General features: G+C 42.3%; 3 protein-coding genes across 7 annotated transcripts; 1 reads left to right on the top strand and 2 right to left on the bottom strand.

The window, feature by feature from the left end:
• Window positions 1-17: 17 nt before the first annotated feature.
• Window positions 18-11,854, bottom strand: clcn6 (chloride channel 6). The gene is made up of 24 exons (XM_058050580.1): window positions 11,765-11,854; window positions 10,420-10,509; window positions 9,972-10,031; window positions 9,826-9,891; window positions 9,464-9,529; window positions 9,318-9,384; window positions 9,104-9,210; window positions 8,469-8,595; window positions 8,093-8,160; window positions 7,799-7,857; window positions 7,583-7,715; window positions 7,338-7,451; window positions 7,037-7,203; window positions 6,205-6,316; window positions 5,976-6,105; window positions 5,079-5,232; window positions 4,693-4,849; window positions 4,489-4,595; window positions 3,443-3,629; window positions 2,551-2,711; window positions 2,287-2,443; window positions 1,369-1,476; window positions 1,174-1,299; window positions 18-1,094 (listed from the first exon to the last, which is right to left on the bottom strand). The coding sequence occupies exons 1-24, from the start codon at window positions 11,771-11,773 to the stop codon at window positions 1,014-1,016; spliced, it is 2,613 nt and encodes an 870-aa protein (XP_057906563.1). The 5' UTR covers window positions 11,774-11,854; the 3' UTR covers window positions 18-1,013.
• mthfr (methylenetetrahydrofolate reductase (NAD(P)H)) lies at window positions 11,410-18,466 on the top strand. 4 transcript variants are annotated; one of them, XM_058050584.1, is made up of 12 exons: window positions 11,410-11,538; window positions 12,411-12,672; window positions 13,695-13,933; window positions 14,008-14,118; window positions 14,211-14,404; window positions 14,472-14,722; window positions 14,799-14,933; window positions 15,018-15,198; window positions 16,173-16,355; window positions 16,422-16,523; window positions 16,605-16,724; window positions 17,779-18,466. In XM_058050584.1, exons 2-12 carry the CDS (start codon window positions 12,425-12,427, stop codon window positions 17,992-17,994), a joined length of 1,980 nt encoding a protein of 659 aa, XP_057906567.1. In that variant the 5' UTR covers window positions 11,410-11,538; window positions 12,411-12,424; the 3' UTR covers window positions 17,995-18,466. The 4 variants fall into 4 exon arrangements, with proteins under 4 accessions (XP_057906567.1, XP_057906570.1, XP_057906566.1 ...); XM_058050587.1 differs by lacking the exon at window positions 11,410-11,538 and adding an exon at window positions 11,939-12,090; XM_058050583.1 differs by lacking the exon at window positions 11,410-11,538 and adding an exon at window positions 12,140-12,244.
• slc2a1a (solute carrier family 2 member 1a) lies at window positions 18,407-27,083 on the bottom strand. 2 transcript variants are annotated; one of them, XM_058050590.1, is made up of 10 exons: window positions 26,875-27,083; window positions 25,456-25,548; window positions 23,842-24,002; window positions 23,503-23,743; window positions 23,228-23,390; window positions 22,363-22,550; window positions 21,213-21,317; window positions 21,037-21,138; window positions 20,729-20,932; window positions 18,407-20,559 (listed from the first exon to the last, which is right to left on the bottom strand). In XM_058050590.1, the coding sequence occupies exons 1-10, from the start codon at window positions 26,890-26,892 to the stop codon at window positions 20,353-20,355; spliced, it is 1,482 nt and encodes a 493-aa protein (XP_057906573.1). In that variant the 5' UTR covers window positions 26,893-27,083; the 3' UTR covers window positions 18,407-20,352. The 2 variants fall into 2 exon arrangements, with proteins under 2 accessions (XP_057906573.1, XP_057906574.1); XM_058050591.1 differs by lacking the exons at window positions 25,456-25,548; window positions 26,875-27,083 and having other exon boundaries at window positions 23,503-23,676; window positions 23,842-23,989.
• Between the last annotated feature and the right edge of the window lie 422 nt (window positions 27,084-27,505).

The raw sequence follows: 27,505 nt of genomic DNA, 5'->3' as shown, positions 1-27,505 counted from the left end.
GCACTGTACGCTGTATGACAACACCCTGTTACTGCATGTGGTCCGAGACAAAAAATACTAATAAAAACATATTTTCCATAGTTCATTGTTTGAGAAAAAGTGTCTTCAACTTCAACCGTCTCCAATTCAAAGTAAAATTCACACCTACTGACTGTGAGGCATATGTGCAAATCCCATGCACCACTGTGCTGCCAGCTAAAAATATAATCAACCAGAACGACGCTTGGATGGACAGACCGTGACTAAAAAGGTAATATCATAAGATGCTTGATTCCAACCAGTCCAAACAAAGTGAGACGTTTGACGTTATTCATGAGGGGAAACGTGGCTGTGATTCATCCATTCATTACAGTTGGGTGAATGCAAATGACAAGCAGAAGAAGGGAGATATTAATGTGAGTTGCAGCGACACACAGTGACACACGGTGACAATGCAATGTCAAGTTACATTTAGTATGTCACTGCAGACCGTTAAGGTGAAGTGCACACCCTCCCATCGCAACAATCTGGTGATCATAGTCCATTGTAACTATGGAAACAATTTCAACATTGGTACAAAATTTGACATTAAATGTTGATCCAGTAGATCGGCGCTTGTAACATTTTTCAGTGAAGTACCAAGGGAAAAAAAAGAAAGAAAAAAAGATGCAAAAAGAAATAAAAATCAATTGCAAATAAAAATTCTAAAATAAAAAAATAAATAATAAAAATAAAAAAATAAAATAAAAATCCTAATTATAAATAAAGCTCTGTGCACTTTAAATAGTAATCAACTTAAAAACACCTTATTATGGGACAAGTGTGTAAATGTCAAAATAAGGTGTCAGGATCATGAATGCATCATTTTTGACACATTTAATATTGCAGAGCAATATAATTAAATAAAAAAAACATTGCACAGGTTATACAAAGGTTTCGTGTACAAATAATTAGTCAACGATAAGACACAATTGCGGTTAAAAAAATGAAAATAATATACAAGAATGAACATAACATGGAATGGTCAGCTCGGATTAAATCGTAACGTAGTGCTGTCGTAGTTTGGCGACAAGGAATTCGTGGGTTAAATTATGTCTTGTGATAATCCCCACAATCTGGAATGGAAAAGAATGGAAAAAGGTCAGACATAAATATGAAACATATGAAATATGTTTAAATAACACTCCCACTCACTTCTCCAACTGCGTTGACCACTGGTAAATGTCGCAGGCCCATTGTCCTGAACAGGTTAAACACTTGTGAGATGCGGGTGTTGGGTGACACCGTGTAGGGACACGGGTTCATGTAAGGAGTGACATCCTGTCAAAACAGTGAGTGATGAATCTAACAAATGTTGTTTAAAACAGCGGCTGCCTCGATGGACCGTACCACAATCATGCGGGGGCTGAGCTGGGTGAGGTCCAAGTCGTGGATATCAGGGTAACGTGGGTAATCTTCTGTCATCTCTGCGTACGTCAATCTGGGCTGAGTGGCACTCTATGAAACAGGATTATTACAAACATGTTACCATTGCGGGCGGCACGGTGGTTAAGAGGTTAGCGCGCAGACCTCACAGCTAGGAGACCAGGGTTCGATTCCACCCTCGGAGTTTGCATGTTCTCCCTGTGCATGCATGGGTTTTCTACGGGTACTCCGGTTTCCTCCCACATTCCAAAAACATGCTAGGTTAATTAGCAACTCCAAATTGTCCATAGGTATGAATGTGAGTGTGAATGGTTGTTTGTCTATATGTGCACTGTGATTGGCTGGCGACCAGTCCAGGGTGTACCCTGCCTCTCGCCCAAAGACAGCTGGGATAGGCTCCAGCACCCTCGTGAGGAAAAGCGATAGAAAATGAATGAATGAATGTTACCATTGCATTTTTAGCAAGATACCAGAACATAGAAGATGGATTTGGACTTTTTAAGGCTATGGTCTTCAAATTTTGATCAGCTGATAAACAGGCGGTCCTGAGCCGCGGGAGGAGTTGTTAAATTAGCATGTTTAATGTGAGTTGTAGCATGTAGCAACCCCATAGTTACATGTTGTGGTGTCATTTTTGCATTTGTACCGTGATTGCATGTTAATGTTCTCTCTAGTAATACCCGCCAGTCTAATAATAGACCCTCTTCCTTTAAGTGAACTAAAGTGCTTCTAACCACTTGTGAAACTCAAGATCATGAATTCATCAACGCTAACCCCGGGGGTCACACCGGCTGCGGTCCTGATCCAATCTGTCTTGCCACAAAGTTCTCTAATTAGAAACTGGTTATAATCCAGAAGACTGAAGTGTCTGTTTTTACTGACCGACTGGTTTTCAGCGTAACAGACGCCTCTCGTGAGCAGGTTGACCAGCTGAGAGCGCAGAATGAGGCCATGGAAGGTGAGTGGTCTGAAACGCTCCTCCATTGTCCACTCCTCACTGGGAGACTGGTCAGGGTACAGGTTGGGGTAGGGCATATGTCTAAAGATGGCATATCAATGCAGAAACAATATGATAATTGAAGTCATTGTATTTCCATAGGTAAGACGATGTTCTTATATATGTGTGTGTGTGTGTGTGTGTGCTACCTTCTCTCCAACATCTGTTGTAAGAGATCTTCTCCTTCCTCGGCCGGCTCCACCACAGCACGCTGCTCGTCACAAACGTTCCTCAGCTCGCTGGAGGGATACGACTTCATCGATTGGCAACGCCGTCGTTGCTCACTCGCACGTGACACAATGCTGGATTTCTACATGACAGTTCACCGTGCATGAGGATGGAGGCTCGTGAAGCAACTCCTTTTGCAGTTGATCTTCGCTCTTTGGAGTTTTCTCAAAATGAAAACACTTCAAATAATGGATGCAGCCAGATGAATCCCAAAATGTCTATTTTCAATACCCTAAACAGTTATTCAACATTTTTAAATGAGCTAGCACCTTATTGTTGTGGAGAAGTTTACATGTTCCAGTGATCCTAGGAGGTAAGGTTTTGGGGGGGGGGCTTTTATGCCCCTGGTTAGGTCTCCTAAGACAAACAGGTCCTCAGAGAGGGCCCAGACAAAAAGAGTGGCTCATTAGACTTTAATACAGCAAAATAACATCCCCAGGCCTTCTCTCTGGAGCCAGGCCTGGAGGTGGGGCACAATGGCGAGCTTCTAGTGGCCAGGCCAGATGAGGTGGCTCAGGCATCTGGTGAAGATGCCTCCTGGATGCCTCCCTGGGGAGGTGTTCAGGGCACGTCCGACCGGGAAGAGGCACGTTGGAGAAACTATGTCTCTCATCTGGCCTGGGAATGCTTTGGGATCCACCGGGAGGAGCTGAACAAAGTAGCTGGGGGAGAGGGAAGTCTGGGATTCCCTGCTTAGATTTACTTCGATACTTTATAATATTAACATTTTGTGGGGTTAAAATACAAGTAATAATAGGGGTTATGTTTAAAATTTCATTTTTTCAGTTAATAATCATCTGGAAGAGGAAGTACCTTGAAGTGGATGTTGTTGCTGACTAGGATGTTCCCCTTCATGAAGTCCCGCTCGTTCTGCCGATTTTCTGTGACCACAGGGAAGGCGTGATAAATGGTGGTACGCAGGATGCTGACTAGAGATTGGACCCGGGTGTGGGGGTACACGTAGGTCAGGTTGGGCTCCATTATGTCGCTGGCTGTCAACCTTTTGGAGATAAGAGGAAATAAACAAGAACTGTCATATTCATGTTGTTAATAACTTGATTACATTGTTCATTTTCTGAAACTGATTGCAATGGAGGCGGCATGGCGGTCGAGTGGTTAGCGTGCAGACCTCACAGCTAGGAGACCAGGGTTCAATTCCACCCTCGGCCATCTCTGTGTGGAGTTTGCATGTTCTCCCCGTGCATGCGTGGGGTTTTCTCCGGGTACTCCGGTTTCCTCCCACATTCCAAAAACATGCTAGGTTAATTGGCGACTCCAAATTGTCCATAGGTATGAATGTGAGTGTGAATGGTTGTTTGTCTATATGTGCCCTGTGATTGGCTGGCCACCAGTCCACGGTGTACCCCGCCTTTCGCCCGAAGACAGCTGGGATAGGCTCCAGCACCCCCGCGACCCTCGTGAGGATAAGCGGTAGAAAATGAATGAATGAATGATTGCAATGGAACCTCGGATACCGAACACCAGGATTAGCGCGGTTTTTGGTTACAGTGGAAAATTTACAACAAAATTTTGCCTTGGTTTGCATACATTTAATATAGTGTGCATTGTTATTGTACAGTAATCGGTTGCTACACCTTGTCGGAAGGTTGACGGACAAACATTTTATGGCTCCATGTAATAAACCCACAACATGTGAGCACTTTACAATAAAAACCATGACCTCGGTTCTGCAAATGAGATTCTGTAATTCAATAACCGAGCTTCTACTTCTCCATTATGGTCAAAATGTGTAAATGGATACATCACTTTTACATGTAGACTGTATTGTTTTTTGAAGACAGTTGTTTGTACCGGCTACTCATATATCCTAAGGTCCATTGAACAGAAATAAAACATACTTGTCCATCTCAACTTCAGTCTCCCATTCTAGAAGCGGCACTCCTCTCAGCTGAATGTGAACGTCATAGATGCCCTTATTGAAGAGATCTCCTGTCCACTTTGCAACCTGGAGATAAAATGTTAAACAAAGGCAAGTAAATTAATGATTTGATGCTTGATACGGACAATCTTTCATTTTAAAACAATTACCATAAAAAGCATACCATGAGGGTGATCATGATGGGGAGTCCGTATGTGATTTCATTTGTGGATTCAATAAGGATGACAGTCAAGCTGATGGTCATCCGGACCACTCCTCCGAGGAATGCAGCAGCTCCAATCAGGGCAAAAGTTCCAGCATAGATATCGATCCCCAGTTTCCTGGCAGAGGATAGACACGCAGTTAGAACCGGTATCACTCCAGTCATTGGAATAAGAACGACAGGTCGCAAAGCAGAGTACATTCAAAGTTAAATGCAAATAAAGCTGTATAGGGTTCATCAGAGGGAGTCATGAAATAAATAGACCCAAGAAAGGAAGCAGTAAAGTTGCCCTGTCAATACCGAATGTAAAACTGCAGAGGATTAAGATGATTGTTTTTGTCTTTTACACTTTAAGGATGTTGGCAACCAAACGTCCAAAAGCAGCCCCACAGAGCAGTGAAGGGACGAAGAGCCCGCTGGGAACTGACACACCGTACGTCCAACAGGCCACCAGGAAGTACAGTAGGAAGAACACAGAGAGAGTCACAGGGCTGAAGGTACCTGAGTGTGGGGACAGGAGGCAAGCAGCATCGAGAGTCAGTTAATATTAAATTACCATGATCAAGCATAAACAGAAAAAAAAAGGCTATAATGTAGTGGTGCACAATAATTATCGTCATACCGATAAACCTGATAACATTAAAAATAGCTCAGATAAACAATAAATGAGCTCAACCGTAAACAATCATGGCAGCGACTTCTTTACCAGACACCTGAAACGCCAGCTATGACAGTGTCATTTTACAAACATTAAACTCATCACACAGTAACTTAACACTCAAAAGGTACCAAGGATACATTACATGTACCAATACAAGTTTAAAATAACAAAAAGCAACTATTTTTAACATCTACCCATAATGCATTAATGCCAGAAGAGCAGTTCATTGGAGGACAAGCAACAGAGAACAGAGAGCCCAGAGGGCGGCTGATGTCATTGCAGCGCCCCAATGTATGCATTGCTCAGAAGCAGTACCTTATGGGGAAACTTAAAACAATTTTTGTTGTTGTTATAGTAGCAATGTCATATTTGACTAGGACAAATCTCCACCATGGAGTTTCCTACTTTCAGGTGTCACTGTAAATAGCAGGTAAATCAGGTATAGCAGGTAAGTCCCGTATCTATCTTGAGAAGCAGAAAGTTATCAGTATCTGTATTAGTTTGAAAAATAAATATTGTGCATCTCTACTGATAATATTTCAATGAAAACAATTTAATCCACTTGTATCTGTTCCAATCTCACCATCCTGGTGGAAAAGCTGATGGATGGCAGCTTCCTGTGGGTTGAAGAATAGTGTAGCCATATCATTGTAGGTCTTATTGCTGCAGAAGTACTGGCGGATGGTCGAGTTGATATCCTGGCCCGCAGAAAGCTGAAATGGGGGAGGGGGGGGACATTTGAAATGCAGTGAGCATTTGAAATACTTCACATTAAGGTGATTGTACTCTGTAATGTAATTGCTTATGCTTACAGTGGTGTTATGACCGGTGGGGGAGTACAAGTCTCTGCATTCACCCAACAACATGGAAGCGGAAAAAACGACCGCTGACGTCACCATGGCGACAAGCAGACTCTCTATAACCCTAAAAAGACAAGACATAAATGCTGAAATGGAACAAGACATATTACAGTAAACCTCGGATATATCGGAAATTCGCTCACAACGGACAGATAAAAAAGAACCGATTTTTCTGTAATGCATTTCCAATAAAAATTCATTGCATATATCGGATTTTTTATAACAGATTTCGCCTATTTCGGACAAAATCTCCAGTCCCGTTCCAATGCATTTCCATTAAATTTCCCTCGCATATATCGGATGGCCGCATCGTTATGCTAATCTTGTTGATGTCACTGGCTATTTCTCCTGGCTCCAGATTTAGGACAAATATAAAAGTGAGTGACGTCAATAATACTAGCACAGCAGTGAATGAGATCTTAACCTCACTATTGGAAATAACGTAGGCCTGACGAGCGTAACTTAATTAATAATTTGTTATGCTCAGAGTCCAATAAAGTTAAATTCTCATTTTCATTGCCCAGTTCTGGTACATTGGAAACATAGTCAAGGAAGTGCCTTTTTATAACGGATAAAATCCGATTTACGCATATACCGGATATAAATCCGATATATGCGTAAAACTGACATTTTCCGGTATACGCATATAACGGATTTCGCTTATATCGGACAAAACCAGTGGAACAATTGAATCCGATATATCCGAGGTTTACTGTACTGATAGACTTCTTTCACGGTGTGTGCGTCTGTCGGCGGCACCCTGCAGCAAGAGTCACATCATCACCTGATAAACTTGGCCTTGGGGTGGATGTGTCTCATTCGGTACTTGGCCAGGTTCTTGTTCATGCAGTTGAAGAGCGCCCCCAGCAGTCCACCCACTATGCCCATTAAGACAAAAAAGGCAAGGTCCACTGCAGTCCACAGGTGGCAGTTTTTATCTCCATCAGGACACTAACAAAAAAAACAGTGGTATGGTGCCTGGTGATTTTTGGCAAATGTGGGGTGTTGGCAAAGTCTCACAATTTTGAAATATACTAGAAAAACAATTGATATATGTTAATCAGATTATTTTGCAATTAATTTACCTTAAATTCTCCAAAGTTGAGCAAACCAGGAAGCTGGAAGGAGCCCCACTTATTGAAGTTTATACCAGATCGGAAGAAGTTGAGGGTAAATGTTGCTGACATTGAGCAAAAGAGCTGTAACACAAGATGTAAAAAGTAGCATTGAGGTCAGGAGATGTGTTTTTGTTGTAGATAAATCATGTCTTTGGTGAAATAATAGCATTAGTTCATTAGGATTTCTTTCAAATTCAAATGGCGAGACTTACCACTTTCCAAGTAAGGGCCTGGTTCCAGAAAGAGGAACCCTCCTCCAGGCTGAAGAGGGTGCCCCCAATGGGAGCGCCGAAGGCAGCAGCGACCCCTGCAGCAGCACCAGCTGACACAAAGTCTCGCTTGTCCCTTGAGGTAAAAAAAAAAGACAGGACAAGATCTTTTAGGGGCACTCCACACACGGTATTTTAATATTGAGTAACAAACTATACCTGTCACTTCGGAAGAAGGGAAAGTTGAATTTGATTCTCTTAAAAGTGATGCTCTGAAACTGAAAGGAGAACACGTCTTATACCCAAATAAAAACAACCCTCAGAAATGGTTGGTGGCTCCATAGTCTAACCGTACACATAAACATGCCATCATTCACAATTGGAGTGGGAGAAGATGTAGAAAAACAATCGCAAAGGAGAGAAAAGGCCCTGCTTTAAATTAAATGGCTTCCACCAGCAGTACTCTGCTTTCCTTGATTACCAATGCAAAGATGGGGATGTGTTGCTGTGTACCTGAGGAAGGCCAGCTCCCAAAATGGCGCCACTGTGTATCATTGGACCTTCTTTGCCCACAAAAAGACCTGAGTGGACACAAACACAACACATTCACTGTCATATTGACACTTAGAAAATCTAAACACATTTTAATGGCAACATGTGTGTTCATTCATAGATCTGTTTATGGTGTAAATATAACACCGTACACACATCTACATGCATACATTTTATCATTTTCTGACATCCTTGTACAATTTCATGTGTTTTAGATGAAATCATATAATAAGATGTGCTCATGTTTCCTCCACGACAGCCCATTTTTTTACCATACCCCACATATTGATACACACAGGAAGCATACATTGACCTGACTTTCATCAACATACTTTACCTCCAGCAACGCTGAACAAAACGCCGACGGCTTTGCAGAAAAAAGTTCGCAAACGTACAATTCCAGGAATCTTCACTCCATTCAAGTAACTTTTAATTTCTGGAATCCCCGAACCTGCAGCTACAGGCTGAATAACAACACACACACAAAAACACACCCCCACAGTTAATACTGTAACTTAACTAGTTGGAGCGATTTGAGAATTGTCATAGCTGTGGTGGTTTGACAAGGTAGCGAGAATGTTAAAAAAAACAACACAGAAATAGCAGCATTTGCGTTACGATCCGTGGGATACTACAATAACCTGTGTAACTTTGTATCTATCTAAGTAATAATGGGTTGAGGCAGCAGTGGCGTTCAAGATCTTGCTGTAAATCATGATGATCATGGCTGGGTTTGCTTGAGAGATGACAAAAGTATCACAAGTGCATCAGACATTTTGATGAGAGACAGGGATCTAACACATTCTGAGTCTGGTGATGTCATAATATGTAAATTAGATGAGTACATCTGCTCGCATCATAAACTCCGGGTCATACTGATGATTTTTCTAATTTACAGTATGTCACTATCTCTAACCATTTTCAAGCGACAGCCTTTGGAAATGGTAATGTCAACACTGGAAAAAGTCTTACCTCAATAAGGACCAGCATACTGGAAATAAAGACAAAGGTCATATTGAAAGCCAGAAGCTCCAGTAGAGAAAGAGGGAGGCAACCTTTCTCACTGCACTCCTCAACAGCTGAAGGATGGAAAGTAAAGCAGAACAACTGGAAATCATTGGTCACCGAAGCCCCTTTTTCATGCCGTATGATGCATCTTAGGCATTGTAGGCTTACAAAAGGATACAGTAACCAACCAAAGAAAACTTGAGCTTGGTGAAGAAGCGGACAAAGAAATCCACAAAGAGGCCCACCTAAAAATAAAAGGAATTTGAGATTAACCAGTGGTAACTTTAAAGGACAAAAAATATATATATTTCCAGAAGCACATACCAATCCAACTGATGCTCCAATAGCAAATACCATCATCCATCGTAGCGCTTCATACTTTTTGACTTTCTATTCGAAATACAACAAATACTCAAGATGACATGATTGACACACAATCTAATGTATGATACACCAGCTCCTCTAAAAGATAATCATCTCCAGTTTTGACCGAGTTGTGTTTATTACAGTGGGTATAGTTTGCAGTAGTGGACAACTACAATGCATCACACATAACATGTAAACATACACATATCTCAGGGGACAACATTTTTCATAATTTTTCACTCTATTATGTGTCACAGGTCACTAAAATCCAACTGCAAGCTGCAAATGCTCCTCCCGGGTTGCACCAAAACTTGTCTTACCTTGTTGTCCATCCCCTCCAAGAGCTCCATATAGGGCTCACTGATACATCGGTCATAATCCAGGCTCTATTCAAAGAAAAAAAGGCTTACAATGTTTTCAACACAGAATAATAAAAGCATTCCATCGTTATTCATGATTATCTCACCTCATAGTCCTTCCTTGGCAGAATCTCTTCTTCTTCATCTCGGATTTCCCCAAGAATTGTCTGTGACAGAATAAGGTAAACGATTTATTGAAATAAGCATCAATTAATAATAAAACATATACACACACACACAATAATCAGTGCAAATGCATGCTGTCCAAAATCCACACCATGATGCAGCAGGAGGTGCATGTTTCTTTAAAAGTGGTGTGAGGTTAAAACAAGCAATATCCTCACTTGACACAATAACAGTGACGTTCATAGATTTACACTGGTTCTTGTTAATTGGTTGTGAATAAGTTACAATTGATGCTAACAATACAGTAGCACAGGGCTCGAGCATCCCAACCAGGACTTCTGAGTCAATTCGATGCAAAAACGAATAAATATTCCACTCGTAAATTCCCACGTAAACTTGTTGTAGTGAACAAATTAAACAGCTCCCTACCAATTCCTCTGGCGTGCGTGTCTCCTCTTCGCTACAACGTCGGCAGCCGAAACAGTTCCCACAACACGCCATCTTCGTTGTTGTGTCATGCTGCGTTCAATGCCCGTTAGACAAAACAAAATAATAGGGAAAATATGTGTGCCAGAGTCCATTATATACAATAAAACTACGTTATAAATGACCGCAAAGCAAAACATTAAACAAACTATTTATTTCAAAATCGGTGATATTCGCTGTTGTTCTAAACACAAGGTAAAACGTTCTAGTTGTTACTTTTCCCACGACTTGTAAACGGTGTTCCAAAGTGACGTAACACGTATGGTTAAGTAAACGCCCAATATTGACAAATATGTTTAGTAATAGTCACGCTTCATGAAAATAAATATTTAAAGATTTGCAAATGTAAATTTAATGTTTTTTTAATGAGTAATATCAAATTTATTATTGAAATTGTTATACACCACACCAACAGCCTGCTGGCAAATTGTCTGATCTTGAAGAAATACTTTCTCCACACTGTACTTTTTCAGTTTTATAAAGCAGTTATGGCTGAAGTAAGGACATTACATTTTTGTATTGAAACAGTGAGGAAAACACAATTGTTCTATTTAGCAGAGCACACCAAAAAAATCGTTAATTGATTAAAAATATTTGGAAAGACCACTCTGTAGCAGCTCTTATCTTGGAGGGGTCAACCATGCTTTGAGCTTTCAACACAAAAACAATCAAATCAAGCAGAAGACAAATGAATATACGCTGATCAAACAGATTTTTTATACAAATCCATAAAGATCTCTTGCGTGATGTCCAAAAAAATGACAGTGGTTATCATTTTAGTTAATAGGTTAGTCGGTTTGGTTTACACAACGAAGCGAGATGAAACAGAAGTTCATTTCATTCATTATTGAACGGTGAAACCATAAGTTCTGACTCCATTGAAGGCAACACCTCCTTATGCACTGCCCCTCCTTAAACATACAGCGCCACCCAATGGACGTGACTCCGCATTGCATTTGAATACAAGCGTGCCTCCATCTCTACCACGCTGTAACCTCTTTTGCCCTCCCACAAATATCTGGGACGCCTGGCAACACACAAAGTCAGCCGACTGGAAATAATGTGAGACCTAATATTTTCTTTTGACGCGACTTAGTATATACACGGGCTTATCTTGTAGCCTTTTTTGTTTTAGTTTTCATACCGAAGTCATTACCGTAGTCATATTCGCTAGCTGCAAGTAGCTGCTAGCACAGCTGCGATAACTTGTATAGTTCTCCCGCTAGGAAGACATTAATGGTGCACACTTTAAAGTGAAGGCGTACAAGGTTGATAATAAATAGCATACCCTTTCCATTCCTTGTTAAGGGACTTAATGTATTCATCGCGCTGATCCACTACACATAGCTAATTGTATCCGTTGTACGTGGATGGGCGGAGTGTGCAGTTTTAACTTGTACTTTTCTGTTAAGAGTCAACATAAAAGTCAACTTTCACATGTTGTCAGATTGCGCATAAAATACTGACGTTGACGTGTGTTAACAATCGCACATAAAGCATAAAAAGTTAGGCTCGCCTAGTTAAGCCTAGTTGAGGATGATGGGTTAACGCTTGAAGTGAGCGGATCGATCCATATATTGATATTGTCGATACAAAGGTAGTATCTGAAGAATGGTGAGATCGATATTTTGGAGTTGTCTGTTTATTTTCCTAAACGTGTGTGTGCTTTCTGTTTTGCTGTTCAAATAAAATATTGTTACTAAGTTTGTGGACACAGGAGGGCCTTCAGGCAGAAAGTAATTAGAGCCAATAATGGAGTTTGCTTTTGGTTAGTTGTTTTGCACCACACCAGTATTTTAGTATATTGCATCGAAGTAGCAAGATCGGTGATACTAGCCCTGCATTTACTTGGTATCGGATCGTTTTGTACTATCGCCCACATGTATTTAAAGCCGGGATTTGTTTGAAATAATTCTCCCTTTGTGTTCTGTCAGATCCATTTTCCATCATGGTCAACCAGGTTCAGCGAGGTGAGGGCAGCTGGCAGTCATGCAAAAGTGATTCCAGCGGGGCAGGAAACAGCGGTGGGGAGAGTTCCAAGGAAAGCTCTCGGTGTTCCACACCCGTGCTGGACGCAGATCGTTCAGACAGACTGCGGGACAAGATGAGGAGGAGGATGGAGTCTGGGGACCACTGGTTCTCCCTTGAATTCTTCCCTCCGAGGACGGCTAATGGCGCTGTCAATCTCATATCGAGGTACTCGAGTCCCATTTATTTTCATGTAGATTTTCAGAGGGTGTAGGAGCTATTTATTAGTGTGTTCCTAGGTTTCTAATATCTGTTGATTTATTTTTTGTTGTTGTTGTTTTGTTTGGATTACTTGATAATATTTTCTTGTTAGTTATTTATTTGTTTAATTCATTCATTCATTCATTCATTTTCTACCGCTTTTCCTCACGAAAAGTGGTAGATGGGTCGCGGGGGTGCTGGAGCCTATCCCAGCTGTCTTCGGGCGAGAGGCGGGGTACACCCTGGACTGGTCGCCAGCCAATCACAGGGCACATATAGACAAACAACCATTCACACTCACATTCATACCTATGGACAATTTGGAGTTGCCAATTAACCTAGCATGTTTTTGGAATGTGGGAGGAAACCGGAGTACCCGGAGAAAACCCACGCATGCACGGGGAGAACATGCAAACTCCACACAGAGATGGCCGAGGGTGGAATTGAACCCTGGTTTCCTAGCTGTGAGGTCTGCGTATTTATTTGTTTATCTATCATATTTTGTTGGGGTTAATTAGTAGTTAATATGTGGGTTTATTTCATTGGATAACACCCTGGGCACTTGCAATATATTTGGGTAGGCAGTGCTCACAGGACCAGCATGCACCGGGGTGGGCCTATGGTTTTTGTACCAGCGCAAGAGAGGCAACAGGAGAAGGCACTTGTTCCTTTTTTGTTTGTTTGTTTGCTTGCTTGGTAATAAAAAGGAAATAAGAAGAAACGGAACAAGATTGTTTGGACAATGACTCTTTTGCCTGCGTAAAACAAAACCCGTGGTGCATCAGTGGCCTTTTGATTATAGTGTAAGTTACGTTTATTTTGTGAAGGACAAATAGCCACTACAGAGGGCTTCATAGGTAAAACTCCCATTTTTGCTGAATAACGCACAAAAAGGGAACAAAGTCTGTTCTTGTCTCACATAGGGATTAAACAGCTCTCAACAGTTATGATCTCCCATTAGGTCAAACTTGTTCCTTTTTTGTCTTCAGATTTGACCGTATGGGTTCTGGTGGGCCGCTCTTCATAGACATTACCTGGCATCCAGCTGGAGACCCGGGTTCAGACAAGGAAACATCCTCCATGATGATCGCCAGCACTGCAGTCAACTACTGCGGTCTGGAGAGCATCCTCCACCTCACCTGCTGCAACCAGACCACAGATAGGATCACTGGCTACTTAGCCAAAGCAAAGCACCTGGGCCTAAAAAACATCATGGCTCTAAGAGGAGGTAGGCGATGGACACGTGTTATTAGCTGTGACCACAAATTCCAACTCATATGTGTTGCTGTAAAATATCCACAGATCCAGTCGGTACGGATTGGGAGGAGGAAGAAGGGGGCTTCAACTACGCTACCGACCTTGTTAAACACATCCGATCAGAGTTTGATGACTACTTTGACATATGTGTCGCAGGTGTGGACTCGGCTCATGCAGGAGTAATACTAATAAACATTAATTCGATTAATCTCTGAAAAGATTTGCGTGTGTGTGTGTGTGTGTGTCAGGCTATCCCACTGGCCACCCTGAGGCAGAAAGCTACGAGGAAGATCTGCGACACCTGAAGGAGAAGGTGGATGCAGGAGCAAACTTCGTCATCACGCAACTCTTCTTCCGAGCAGAAACTTACCTGAAATTTCTAGATGATTGTCGGGCTCTTGGGATTACGTGTCCCATTCTTCCCGGGATCTTCCCTATCCAGGTAAGGCACCACTGCTCCTTAGAGGAAAAAGTGGTTCTCGACCCCAACTCGATGTTCTCCTCTGCAGGGTTACCAGTCTCTGCGTCAGCTTGTCAAGTTGTCAAAACTGGAGGTGCCAGAAGAGATCATGAAAGTCATTGAGCCCATCAAAGACAATGACGCCGCCATTCGGAACTACGGAATACAACAAGCAGTGGAGATGTGCCAAGTGTTGCTGCAAAGCGGCAAAGTGCCCGGTTTGCATTTCTACACTCTGAACAGAGAGGTTGCCACCATGGAAGTCCTCAGACAGCTCGGCCTGTGGATAGAGGACCCCAGGTACAGTGATTTCTGTGATTTTGGTGAGAATATGTCAGAATTATCCTCATCATTTTAATTAATCTTATCCTCGCAGACGGCCCCTTCCATGGGCAGTGAGTGCACATCCCAAGCGAAAGGTCGAGGATGTGCGACCCATCTTCTGGGCATCCAGACCCAAGAGCTACATCTACAGAACCCAGGATTGGGACGAGTTCCCTAATGGCAGATGGTAAGGTTTTTGTCAACGCTATAAAAACTAAAGCTACCACAAGAAATGGATTCAAAATCCCGCTGTTGTCGATTCTCTCACTAGGGGCAACTCCTCATCTCCGGCCTTTGGTGAATTAAATGACTACTACTTGTTCTACTTGAAGAGCAAGTCATCCAAAGATGCTCTGCTGCAGATGTGGGGTGAGGAGCTGAAGAATGAGCAAAGTGTCTATGAGGTCTTCACCTGCTACATCACTGCCCAGACAAACATCAATGGCCACAAGGTAGGGTTTCCTGTAGAAATGTTAGTCCCTTTTATGAAGACTATTAGTATTATTATTTCAGGGGAAAAATAGCGAACTGCTTTGGATAACCTGCTGGATCACCCCAAAGTTAGGGCTACAATGAACGACTCCTCACAGATCACTAGATCAGTGATTTTCAACCTTTTTTGAGCCACGGCACGTTTTTTTACATTGGAAAAATCTTGTGGCACACCACTAACCAAAAATGTTACAAAATGTCACCACGACCTCACACGTGCATCAATAAGTCTATCGGAGGAACAAGGTAGGTGTTGCCACACGGACCAATATTACATTGCTCTGCCAGTCTTTACACCACAGACACTCGACAGTAGCCACGTTTTTACATAACGAGTTTTTCTTTTTCCGAATGACCTTTCGGGAAACAATGGTATATTCCAATCTAGTTAATAGGGCATGCCCAGTAAAACGTAAACATCAACATCACGTGATACCGGCTTCCCGTATAAGTTTTTCTTTCACTTGTTGGAATAACTCCGTATTGCCAGTTTTTCGTCTGTCCAGTCTTGAAATTTAGTTTGAATCAAACAAACTTTGCTTAGTCCAGTGCCGATTGCTGGCCTCCATTTTTAAAACTGAAGAACGTGTTACGGATCTGCGTGTTACGTCATATCTGAGCATGCGCTCAAAGAACGCACCCGGGATAAATTTAAAACAGGAAAAGATCAAATTCAATCTTGCTAATATTTTATAATTAAACTCAGGACATGTTTTATATAGATATATATTTTCTTTTTTAATAAAACTGCACTTGTGAATAAAGTATAGAAGGGTTTAGATTCTGTTGAACAGATGGCGCTAATGCATACGAAAGCTGCTTGCCAACCGCCAATAAACAACAGAAGAAGAAAAACACCACGAAAAAAGTGATATTGGATAATTCACAGTGGTTGAAAATCACTGCACTAGCTAATCTATTCCTCTTGTGGCAGGTGATGTGTTTGCCGTGGAATGACGAGCCTCTGGCCCAAGAAACCAACCTACTGAAGGATGAACTGGAGAAGGTGAACAGACGAGGCGTCCTCACCATCAACTCCCAGCCCAACATCAACGCCAAACCCTCCACGGACCCAATAGTGGGCTGGGGACCCCCCGGCGGCTACGTCTTTCAGAAAGTACGACCACTTTGTGTTTGCTGTAATCCTCAGCGATGTCATGCGCATGTTGGTATGCCTCAACAGGCTTATCTGGAGTTCTTCACGTCCAGTGAGAATGTGAATGCCCTTCTTAAAGTTCTGAAAAAGTATGAACCACGTGTCAACTACCACATTGTTAATGTGCACGTAAGTTTTATTAGCAAGTTTTAATAGCTGTACCTGATTTGCTTTGGTCAATACCCAACTATGAATATTATATCCTCAAAGGGCCATAACCTCACCAACGCTCCTGATATGCAACCTAATGCTGTGACATGGGGGATATTCCCAGGGAGGGAGATTGTTCAGCCCACCATAGTGGACCCGGTCAGCTTTATGTTCTGGAAGGTAAGAATGAGACGTAAATGTATTTGGAATTACATGCACAGGTCCATGTTTTCCTCACTTCAAGCATATCTCCACCTGTGGAATAGCCTGCCGGAGGGCCTCAGGACTGCGGGGACTGTTGATATTTAAAAAAAAAAGATTAAAGACGCACCTTTTTAATCAGGCTTTTAACTAATATTTTTAAACTTTTCTTATGTTTTTATCTTTTTAGTCCTATTTTATGCTCTTAGTCTTCAGCTTTTAACTCCAGTGTTTTGTTTTTATCTTTTTAGTCCTATTTTTTTGCTCTTGGTCTTCAGCTTTTAACTCCAGTATTTTGTTTTTATCTTTTTAGTCCTATTTTATGCTCTTAGTCTTGCGCTTTTAACTCCAGTGTTTTGTTTTTATCTTTTTAGTCCTATTTTTTTGCTCTTAGTCTTCAGCTTTTAACTCCAGTGTTTTGTTTTTATCTTTTTAATCCTATTTTTTTGCTCTTGGTCTTCAGCTTTTAACTCCAGTGTTTTGTTTTTATCTTTTTAGTCCTATTTTTTTGCTCTTGGTCTTCAGCTTTTAACTCCAGTGTTATGTTTTTATCTTATTAGTCCTATTTTATGCTCTTAGTCTTCAGCTTTTAACTCCAGTGTTTCCTCAGGGGGGGTCCTCCACACTGGGGGCTGTGTCGGGTCTGCTGAGGGGGTGCCATCCTTGAGTCCCTTCGACCCGGCCGGCTGGGTGTTCCTCCCTTTTAATGTGGGGGTCCGCCCGTCTGTCGGAGTCGGGGGGGCCCGGGTGCTGGTCCCCCGATGGCACGGCCTGCAGCTCCTCCCAGTGTGGACGGCCCCAAAGGTGGCGTTTCCTTGTTCCTCAGTGCCATGCCATGTCTCCCTACTGTGTGTGATTGTGTGCGCGTGTGCGGGTCTAGTATGGAGGGTGGGAAGGAGGGGCTTTCTTTTGTTTCTTTGTTTTTTCCTTTTAATTGTGGAAATTGTTTTAACTCTGTAAAGCACTTTGTGTTTCATGTCTTTGCAGGAAAAGTGCTATACCAATAAAGTTGATTTGATTTGATCTCCTTCAGGATGAGGCATTTGCCTTGTGGATTGAGCAGTGGGCCAAACTGTATGAAGACGAGTCACCTTCTCGAATGATCATCAAATACATCCACGACAACTACTTTTTGGTCAATCTAGTAGACAACGATTTCCCACTAGAGAACTGCCTTTGGCAGGTGATCGACGACATGTTTGAACAGCTGGATGCTTCTCCAGAGCCAGCACTCCTTGAATCAGAATAGTCTGATTAATTTTTTTTAAATATTGAAGGACAGGAAAAAGCACCCCTTAAACTATTTGCAAATGCTGCTATTACAAGAAAATGTTTGTCAGACTATTTTTGTTGGAATTTGATCTTCTTGTACTGTTACTATTTTAGAAAAGGGGGGGAAATGAAGACAGCTTTCATCTTTAAACAAAGTGAACTATTTTTATTTCAGCAACCTTTCCTCCATGTTACTGCACCTGTGCCCTTGGCCTGTTTTTATCCAACCGGATAACAAAACCTGTGCTTTGTTTAGTTTTCCTCGAGTTTACATTTGCTGAGATAAGCGTTTTAAGTGCACATTTTGAAAGGATGGATTTTTAAATGGTAGCTATACTTAAGTGTGTCGTCACGGGTGAGAACTTAGTACAAAACAAAGTAAGCAAATATTTTCCAAGTATTTATTTGTCTTGCCCATTCTCCAAATCCCAATAAATGTGTTTGTTTAATTGTCTGTGTTCTGTGGATGCTTAATTCCGTTACGGAGCACCACCTCATTCTTCTTTTCTGGGAAATACCTCATTTTCGGACCTTGTCTTATGTCTTCATATAGCAAAGGAACAGCTTCAAAAAACAAAGGACCTGTACAGTGAAGAAAATAAGTATTTGAACACCCTGCTATTTTGCTATTTCTCCCACTTAGAAATCATGGAGGGGTCTGAAATTTTCATCGTAGGTGCATGTCCACTGTGAGAGAGATAAACTAAAAAGAAAAATCCAGAAATCACAATGCATGATTTTTTTAACAATTTATTTGTGTGATACGGCTGCTAATAAGTATTTGAACACCTGAGAAAATGAATGTTAATATTTGGTACAGTAGCCTTTGTTTGCTATTACAGAGGTCAAACATTTCCTGTAGTTTTTCACCAGGTTTGCACACACTGCAGGAGGGATCTTGGCCCACTCCTCCACACAGATCTTCTCTAGATCAGTCAGGTTTCTGGGCTGTCGCTGAGAAACACGGAGTTTGAGCTCCCTCCAAAGATTTTCGATTGGGTTCAGGTCTGGAGACTGGCTGGGCCATGCTAGAACCTTGATATGCTTCTTACGGAGCCACTCCTTGGTTTTCCTGGCTGTGTGCTTCGGGTCGTTGTCGTGTTGGAAGACCCAGCCACGGCCCATCTTCAATGCTCTGACAGAGGGAAGGAGGTTGTTCCCCAAAATCTCACAATACACGGCCCCAGTCATCCTCTCTTTAATGCAGTGCACTCGTCCTGTCCCATGTGCAGAAAAACACCCCCAAAGCATGATGCTACCACCCCCATGCTTCACAGTAGGGATGGTGTTCTTCGGATTGTACTCTTCATTCTTCTTCCTCCAAACACGCTTATTGGAATTATGACCAAAAAGTTCTATTTTGGTCTCATCTGACCATAAAACTTTCTCCCATGACTCCTCTGTATCATCCAAATGGTCATATGCAAACTTAAGACGGGCCTTGACATGTGCTGGTTAAGCAGGGGAACCTTTCGTGCCATGCATGATTTCACATCATGACGTCTTAGTGTATTACCTACAGTAACCTTGGAAACGGTGGTCCCAGCTCTTTTCAGGTCATTGACCAAGTCCTGTCGTGTAGTTCTGGGCTGATTCCTCACCTTTCTTAGAATCATTGAGACCCCACGAGGTGATATCTTGCATGGGGCTCCACTCCGATTGAGATTGACCGTCATGTTTAGCTTCTTCCATTTTCTAATGATAGCTCCAACAGTGGACCTTTTTTCACCAAGCTGCTTGGTAATTGCTCCGTAGCCCTTTCCAGCCTTGTGGAGGTGTACAATTTTGTCTCTGGTGTCTTTGGACAGCTCTTTGGTCTTCGCCATGTTACAAGTTAAAGTCTTACTGATTGTATGGGGTGGACAGGTGTCTTTATGCAGCTAACGACCTCAAACAGGTGCATCTGATTCAGGATGATACATGGAGTGCAGGTGGACTTCTAATGGGCAGACTAACAGGTCTTTCAGGGTCAGAATTCTAGATGATACACAGGTGTTCAAATACTTATTTGCAGCTGTATCACACAAATAAATTGTTAAAAAATCATGCATTGTGATTTCTGGATTTTTCTTTTTAGTTTATCTCTCTCACAGTGGACATGCACCTACGATGAAAATTTCAGACCCCTCCATGATTTCTAAGTGGGAGAAATAGCAAAATAGCAGGGTGTTCAAATACTTATTTTCTTCACTGTAAGTGTGACATGCTCATTTTTAGCACCCAAAAAGGGATCAGTCTTGAGTCGAGACAAAAATTCACAGTAGGAGCTGAGCCCATCAACTTCATGAAGTTATTTTTGAAAAGTGTACCCCAAGGGTCATTTTCAGCGCAGCTGTCAAAGGTCAGGATCATCCCCTCGGAGTGTGTTGAACTCTTCCGCGGCTGAGTATTTGTTAGCAGCCCGACCAGCCGACTGGCGGAAGCCTGCTGAAATCTCATCGAAGGTGCGACCCTTGGTCTCGGGCACTTTAAAGTAAGTGAAGACAAAGAAGCCCAGCAGAAGAACAGTGAAGATGATGAAGACATAGGGGCCGCAGAGTTGCTGTGGGGAGAGAAAATCAAATTTTGTAAGGCTACAATACGATTGAGGCATCGATTTGCCTGACAAACTCAACAAAAAAATGTAATGTTCCATGAGATGGTAGTATCTGCTCACTCTAATCAGAGCGCACGCTGCCGATTGTGCTCCTTTTAGATCACATTGGCCTTACCTCAACATACTGGAAGCTCATGCCAATTAAGAAATTGGCAGACCAGTTGCAGAAGCCAGCAACTGCAATGGCAGCAGGCCGGGGCCCCTGACTGAAGAGCTCTGCTACAATGAACCATGGGATGGGTCCGGGGCCTATTTCAAAAAAGGCTACGAAGCTCAGGATGGCTACGATGCTCACGTAGGACATCCAACTGTGTTGATCCTGAAGAACGCAACACATTGATTTATATACAGTATTTGTTGCAATGACTCATTGAGTTAATAACGTAAAACAGTCAATGGAACAGAAATGTTCCATACACTTACCAACAACGCCATAGCAATAGTTAGAGCAACTGCAGATACGGCCATCCCCATCAAACCAATCAGGTGGAGTGGCCTTCTACCCATACGCTCCACCACAAACAACTGTCCAAAGGAGACAAAAAGTTACCAGCATCCTCAAAGTCAACACTTGTTTCCTTTCATTTGATGGCACTTACAGAAACAACCGTGAACGCTGTATTTACGACTCCTGCTCCAATGGTTGCATAGACTGGCTGGGAAACACCAGCTCTTGCAAAAATTCCAGTGGAATAGTAGAACACCTAAAACAGGATATACATGGTGTGTGTTTTATTAGTAGGTCAATACATTGTGTGTGTAATAGCTGTTTATACTAGCTTGTTGTACGTGGTTAGCGCGCAGACCTCACAGCTAGGAGACCAGGGTTCAATTCCACCCTCGGCCATCTCTGTGTGGAGTTTGCATGTGCGGGTTTTCTCCGGGTACTCCGGTTTCCTCCCACATTCCAAAAACATGCTAGGTTAGTTGGCGACTCCAAATTGTCCATAGGTATGAATGTGAGTGTGAATGGTTGTTTGTCTATATGTGCCCTGTGATTGGCTGGCGACCAGTCTAGGGTGTACCCCGCCTTACGCCCGAAGACAGCTGGGATAGGCTCCAGCACCCCCCGCAACCCTCGTGAGGAAAAGGCGGTAGAAAATGAATGAATGAATAAATTTATCCACCCTCGGGCATCTCTGTGTGGAGTTTGCATGTTCTCCCCGTGCATGCGTGGGTTTTCTCCGGGTACTCCAGTTTCCTCCCACATTCCAAAAACATGCTAGGTTAATTGGCGACTCCAAATTGTCCATAGGTATGAATGTGAGTGTGAATGGTTGTTTGTCTATATGTGCCCTGTGATTGGCTGGCGACCAGTCTAGGGTGTACCCCGCCTTACGCCCGAAGACAGCTGGGATAGGCTCCAGCACCCCCGCGACCCTCGTGAGGAAAAAGCGGTAGAAAATGAATGAATGAATGAATAAATTTATTTTCACTTGTCTCTGTTACAGTCCACTGCATTGGGGCCAAGTGGTGCACCATGCAACCAGATCCAGTAGATGGAGCCGCACCTACCATGCTGGAGTGGAACTTACCCATTAAGACAGTTTCTTGAGTGTCAATAATGTGTCAAGGATTTCAATAAAGTAAGGAAAAGCTAAGTCTTATTTTACTAGAATAAAATACACTAACGTACAGTATGTCCGACAATCACTACTCTGTTTTGTTGAGGGGGGGGGGGGGGGCATTTCATCTCTCACATCATAAAGCATACTCTGGTCACATGACAATAGATGTTGCCTGACTTACGGCATTGATCCCAGACAGCTGCTGTGACAGTTGCAGCATTACAGCCACAACAATGGGCTGCCGATAGATGGGAGAGCGTAACAGCTCCGCTATGGTCACTTTCTTCTCCGTCATCATCTGCTGACTCTCTTCCTTCATCTCCATCATGTCTTCGCTCACATCATTGGTTCCTCGCAACTTCACTAAAACTGCAAAACAAGGAAGTAAAGTCATACACGGAAGCATATGATATCAACCTGTAAAACAGTTATGTCCTTTTAATGTTTCAACATAACTTTATTTGGGTTTATTGTGAAAATTTATACATTTGCATGTTTTGGAGTAATACGAACCCACGATGAACAAATGGATCATTCATTATTTTCATTCATTCATTCATTTTCTACCACTTTTCCTCATGAGGGTCGCGGGGGTGCTGGAGCCTATCCCAGCTGTCTTCGAACGAGAGGCGGGGTACACCCTGGACTGGTCGCCAGCCAATCACAGGGCACATATAGACAAACAACCATTCACACTCACATTCATACCTACGGACAATTAACCTAGCATGTTTTTGGAATGTGGGAGGGAACCGGAGTACCCGGAGAAAACCCACGCATGCACGGGAGAACACGCAAACTCCACACAGAGATGGCCGAGGGTGGAATTGAACCCAGGTCTCCTAGCTGTGAGGTCTGCGCGCTAACCAATTGAGCGCTGTGCCGCCCATTCATTATTTTTAAAAACAGCAAATTAAAATAGCAAACTAAGAGTGAATTGCTGGGCTCAAACGTAGCAGCTGGACCATTACACTTACAGGTGATGCCCACAACTTGCATCACATATAAATATTGATTGATTTTGATGTATTTTCAGTGTGTCTCACCGCTGTTGGCTTTGCTCTCCTCATTACAGTTGATGAGCAGGTATCTCGGACTCTCAGGACAGAAGGGCAAAAGGGCAGATTGCACAATAGCTGGCAGGAGTGTGAACCCCAATAATAGGGGCCAGAGTGAGGCGTTCCCCATGATGGATTCTATCCCCAAAACCTACACATCATAAGACAGTTTTAGCACACATGATAAGTTTCATAACCTGATACATTATTCTTAATTTAGAGGGCAGAATTCCCAATGTTTATTTGTGGAATACAAAATGTACCTGAGCCAAAAGGATGCCGATGACGACACCCAACTGATGTAACGTGCCCATTGCTCCCCGGAGTGATGTCGGGGAGATCTCCTCCACATACATGGGCACAAAGCCAGTGGACAGGCCAGAATAGAGACCCACTACAAAGCGTCCGACAATGAGGAGCTCAAATGAAGCAGCCATCTTGGAGAAGCCCATAAACAAAGCAGCGGTAAGGGCCAACACGTTGGCCATGAGCATGGAGTTTCTCCTTCAGAATAATCCAAGTGATTAGGATTGTTTGATAGCCCAATTGACATTTTACGAATGAGACTTTAAGGTGACTAGGATGGAACAGAAGATTCTTACCTGCCAAAGCGGTTAACAAACAGGCCCACAGAGAAGGAACCAAACATTCCACCCACGGAGAAGATAGCCACTGAAAGTGACCACAGCGCTGTTAACGTGCTCTGGGAGATGTGCTCGGTAAACCTCTCGGTCCAGGTCTCATTGTAGAAATTTTCAATGATCTGAATTTAAAAATGACAACAGATTGATGTAATCCGCTAACAAACAGCTCAATTGATTGTGTTATTGTGTTATATTCTCATTCACGCGCATCCTTTTGTTTTCAGGGCAGTCAATCATTCATTCATTTTCTACTGCTTTTCCTCACGAGGGTCGCGGGGGTGCTGGAGCCTATCCCAGCTGTCTTCGGGCGAGAGGTGGGGTACACCCTGGACTGGTCGCCAGCCAATCACAGGGCACATATAGACAAACAACCATTCACACTCACATTCATACCTATGGACAATTTGGAGTCGCCAATTAACCTAGCATGTTTTTGGAATGTGGGAGGAAACCAGAGTACCCGGAGAAAACCCACGCATGCACGGGGAGAACATGCAAACTCTACACAGAGATGGCCGAGGGTGGAATTGAACCCTGGTCCTCCTAGCTGTGAGGTCTGCGCGCTAACCACTCGTCCGCCGTGCCGCCCGGCAGTCAATCAAATGCAACTAAATTGACTTAGTCATTGAGCATGAAGTGACGAAGCCTGCTTGGATGATAGGTCATTTTGGGCCCCCCTAAATGACTGAATACACCCCTGATCCTGGATGCTTCACACTCTTCTGTGAAGGTCACAGCTCATGAAGCTACCAGAACATCATCATGTGAAAATAGCTCTCCTTTAGGTGTGACTTAAATGCCTGTCAGAGTGGAGCCTGTACCAAATGTTCTCAACACCCTGTTAGCACATGTATAGGTCTGCCACGTCTGTCCAGAATCCTCCCCCACTTTGCGGACAAAGTCAGTTGCTGACCTGAGGCTGTGGGTGTCGATGTGTCAGATGTACCAACAGACACCTCTATACTTCCAAAAGAACGGCCCAATGATGGTCCGTCAGGTTACCCACATGTCTATTGGACCTTATGATCCCTCCCAGGAAATCCAGACATAGGTGGAACATGTACAGTAGATACCGAGCCAAATTGGCGTGCCAATATTTTTGGCCATGGCTGTATATAGGTCAGCATTTCTCAACCTCATATAAGTTTGGCTCAAAGCCCACAGACTCACTGTATCTCAAGTCAGGAAGCAGTCAGGTCTCTCGATTGAGGGGTTTCGAAAGTTCCTAGATTCTTGTTTTCTGTGGTATCACGCATGAAGTGCAGTGTTCCACCACCCTAGCAACCTGCATATACACTAATATTGGGTGTTCCTATATTCTTACCATTGAATCCAAATGACAGGGGTCCAAATACAACATGCTTAATCCTGCCTAACATTCAACTCCGTTATCCTTTAAGAATCCAACATACCACTGTATAATCTTATTAACCCGCTCCGTGTCACTTCAAATTTGAGCTAAACCCTCTCAGGGATTCGGGTTAGCACGCAATGCCGGATAGGACTGTTTCTTCAGTTAATAAGACTTAACAGAGAAAAACATATTGTAGATTGTATTCATGTTATACTCACATTTTGAGGAGCATTGATGACACCGGTGTTGTAGCCGAACTGGAGGGAGCCAATCACAGCTGTGCCCACAGCCATCATGAGGTGGGGTGTCACCTATTAGGAGATACACTGTATATTTTTACTCATTCATTAGCATAGAAAAAGTTATAAATCAGTTGAGTTTTAAATGAATTACAATTGAACAGTTATTCAGCATTTGTTTACATAGGAGTCAACACATTTATACATTATTTAAACTATCGAGATAATTATATTATTTAATTATGTATATATTATTATTTATATTATTATATTATTTATATTATATTTATATTTAATAACATGTTCAGTAAGTTTTAAAGTTTTTTTTCCCCAAAAAAATACAATGCATATTATTTTTATGGTCTTCTTAATGTAGACTCAATCCTTGGCCATTTGCCATTGTTCATGTACTAATTCACAAGGATCACTGTCTAGCCGACTCCATTTAATTTAAGTAGATAAGCTTTTTACTATACTACTGTATACAGCTGTTACTACACACAAGTCAGTCACCACACATACTGTACTCAAGCGAGTCAGTGTGCATCCAAATGTACTCTCATCTTGCGGTAATGTTATGTATAATTGCCTGTTTTGACTACAGAGTAGTGGAATTACTTGATTTGTATTTAATACATGATGGGAATTACGCCTATTATACACTCGGTCTCAGTTTTTGTACAATGTAGCACATAACAAACTAGTCCTTTTGCCAAGTACTATATCATTCTGTGGAATTAAGTGCCCAAACAAAGCACCGTTTTTGTTTATTTCACTACTAAATAACACGCCAAAAAAATCGGCCCCTCTCTTTTCTTGGTGTGTTAAATGTGTTAAATGTTCTTTTAACCATTTCAGTTGTTTTCACAGAACAATTTGGAAAGAATTCAAACAAAACCTGGAGGTACCTCTGCATGGGATTTGAAAACTAGTTCCAAATATGAAACTAATAGTGTGAAGTAAGTTATCTGACTTTGACAACCAAATAAACTATTAAACTGCTACAAAAAATGGCCTGCTGAGAAGAACCATTTGTCGAATGTCGTTCAAAATGTGGTAGTTTGTTCATGAATTAACTCAGACAACTAATCCCTGAAGTACTGAAGAAAGTTGTACATTTGTGACCCCTATTAACATGCACCATGGGGCCAAATCTTGTGTAAGCTTGCTTCTTGGCAGGAAGTCCTATTGTACAAACTAATTAGTGGACGTAGAGTCAACGCATCCTTTACCTACAAAGACAACAAAGAAATGACTAAGAGCGTAGAAAGATAAACTGAACAAAATACCTAAACCTATTAACATTGAATTATTAATACAAAACTGTATATTATTATTGCATAATGCTGTCGTTTTCATTTTCAGTGTTCCATTCATGCCTCTTCACACTTCAGTTACCTTCTCACTGCACTCCATGTCGCCTCTTTGGATGCTTCCACACTTGAAAATAACCCAAGTAATTTCTAGTAATCCATTGTTATGACATGTCTACAGAAAAACAAGGTCTTAGTGGTTCATGCATGCAGAAGCTGTCCTAAAAGAAGATGCATGGTAACCTTTCTCTCTGCGTTCCACCTGCCGCATTGAGCAGCTTAATGACATCAGTCCTAAGTGGATCTGGGTGGATCACCGTGCTGATTGGCTGAGAGGAGAAAAACAAGAAAACAAACACGTGGACACAAAGTCAAACAGATGATGAAGCTAAAAATTGATTAGCGCAAATATAGCTAATTGTAACATTAAAAGACATAGTATGTACCGTATGTACAGACATCTCTACTTTTGATAGAATTATTGTCCAATCAGATTTTAGCTTCTACATGTTACCATATCAACATAATCAGCCTAGGGCCTTCAGAATCAGGAGTGCTGGCCCATGTCACATGTACATTATTAGCAATGTTTTGTTTTGTTTTTGCACCTGCACCGTGCCAACAAGGTGTGGCCAGCTCAGTCCGCCACCGTGCATCACAAAATTAGAGCCCATTAACTAACTTCACTTCTCAGGGCCAGCTAGATGGCCCACAGA

Source organism: Doryrhamphus excisus, chromosome 16, assembly GCF_030265055.1.
Source record: "Doryrhamphus excisus isolate RoL2022-K1 chromosome 16, RoL_Dexc_1.0, whole genome shotgun sequence".
NCBI classification, from domain to species: domain Eukaryota; kingdom Metazoa; phylum Chordata; class Actinopteri; order Syngnathiformes; family Syngnathidae; genus Doryrhamphus; species Doryrhamphus excisus.
Note: the sequence above shows the minus strand (reverse complement) of the source record. Positions and strands in the feature narration are given on the sequence as shown.

What these genes read in the sequence shown, in the direction of transcription:
- clcn6 (XM_058050580.1), bottom strand. An exon ending in GTATGCTGGTCCTTATTGAG is followed by an intron (nt 8,596 to 9,103) that starts GTAAGACTTTTT and finishes GTTGTTATTCAG; the next exon opens with CCTGTAGCTGCAGGTTCGGG. An exon ending in AGGCCCTTACTTGGAAAGTG is followed by an intron (nt 7,452 to 7,582) that starts GTAAGTCTCGCC and finishes CTTGTGTTACAG; the next exon opens with CTCTTTTGCTCAATGTCAGC.
- mthfr (XM_058050583.1), top strand. An exon ending in GCTGTCAATCTCATATCGAG is followed by an intron (nt 12,673 to 13,694) that starts GTACTCGAGTCC and finishes TTTTGTCTTCAG; the next exon opens with ATTTGACCGTATGGGTTCTG. An exon ending in CCGGGATCTTCCCTATCCAG is followed by an intron (nt 14,405 to 14,471) that starts GTAAGGCACCAC and finishes TCTCCTCTGCAG; the next exon opens with GGTTACCAGTCTCTGCGTCA.
- slc2a1a (XM_058050590.1), bottom strand. An exon ending in TCATCAATGCTCCTCAAAAT is followed by an intron (nt 24,003 to 25,455) that starts GTGAGTATAACA and finishes TTTTAAATTCAG; the next exon opens with ATCATTGAAAATTTCTACAA. An exon ending in AGCTGTCTGGGATCAATGCC is followed by an intron (nt 21,318 to 22,362) that starts GTAAGTCAGGCA and finishes ATCCTGTTTTAG; the next exon opens with GTGTTCTACTATTCCACTGG.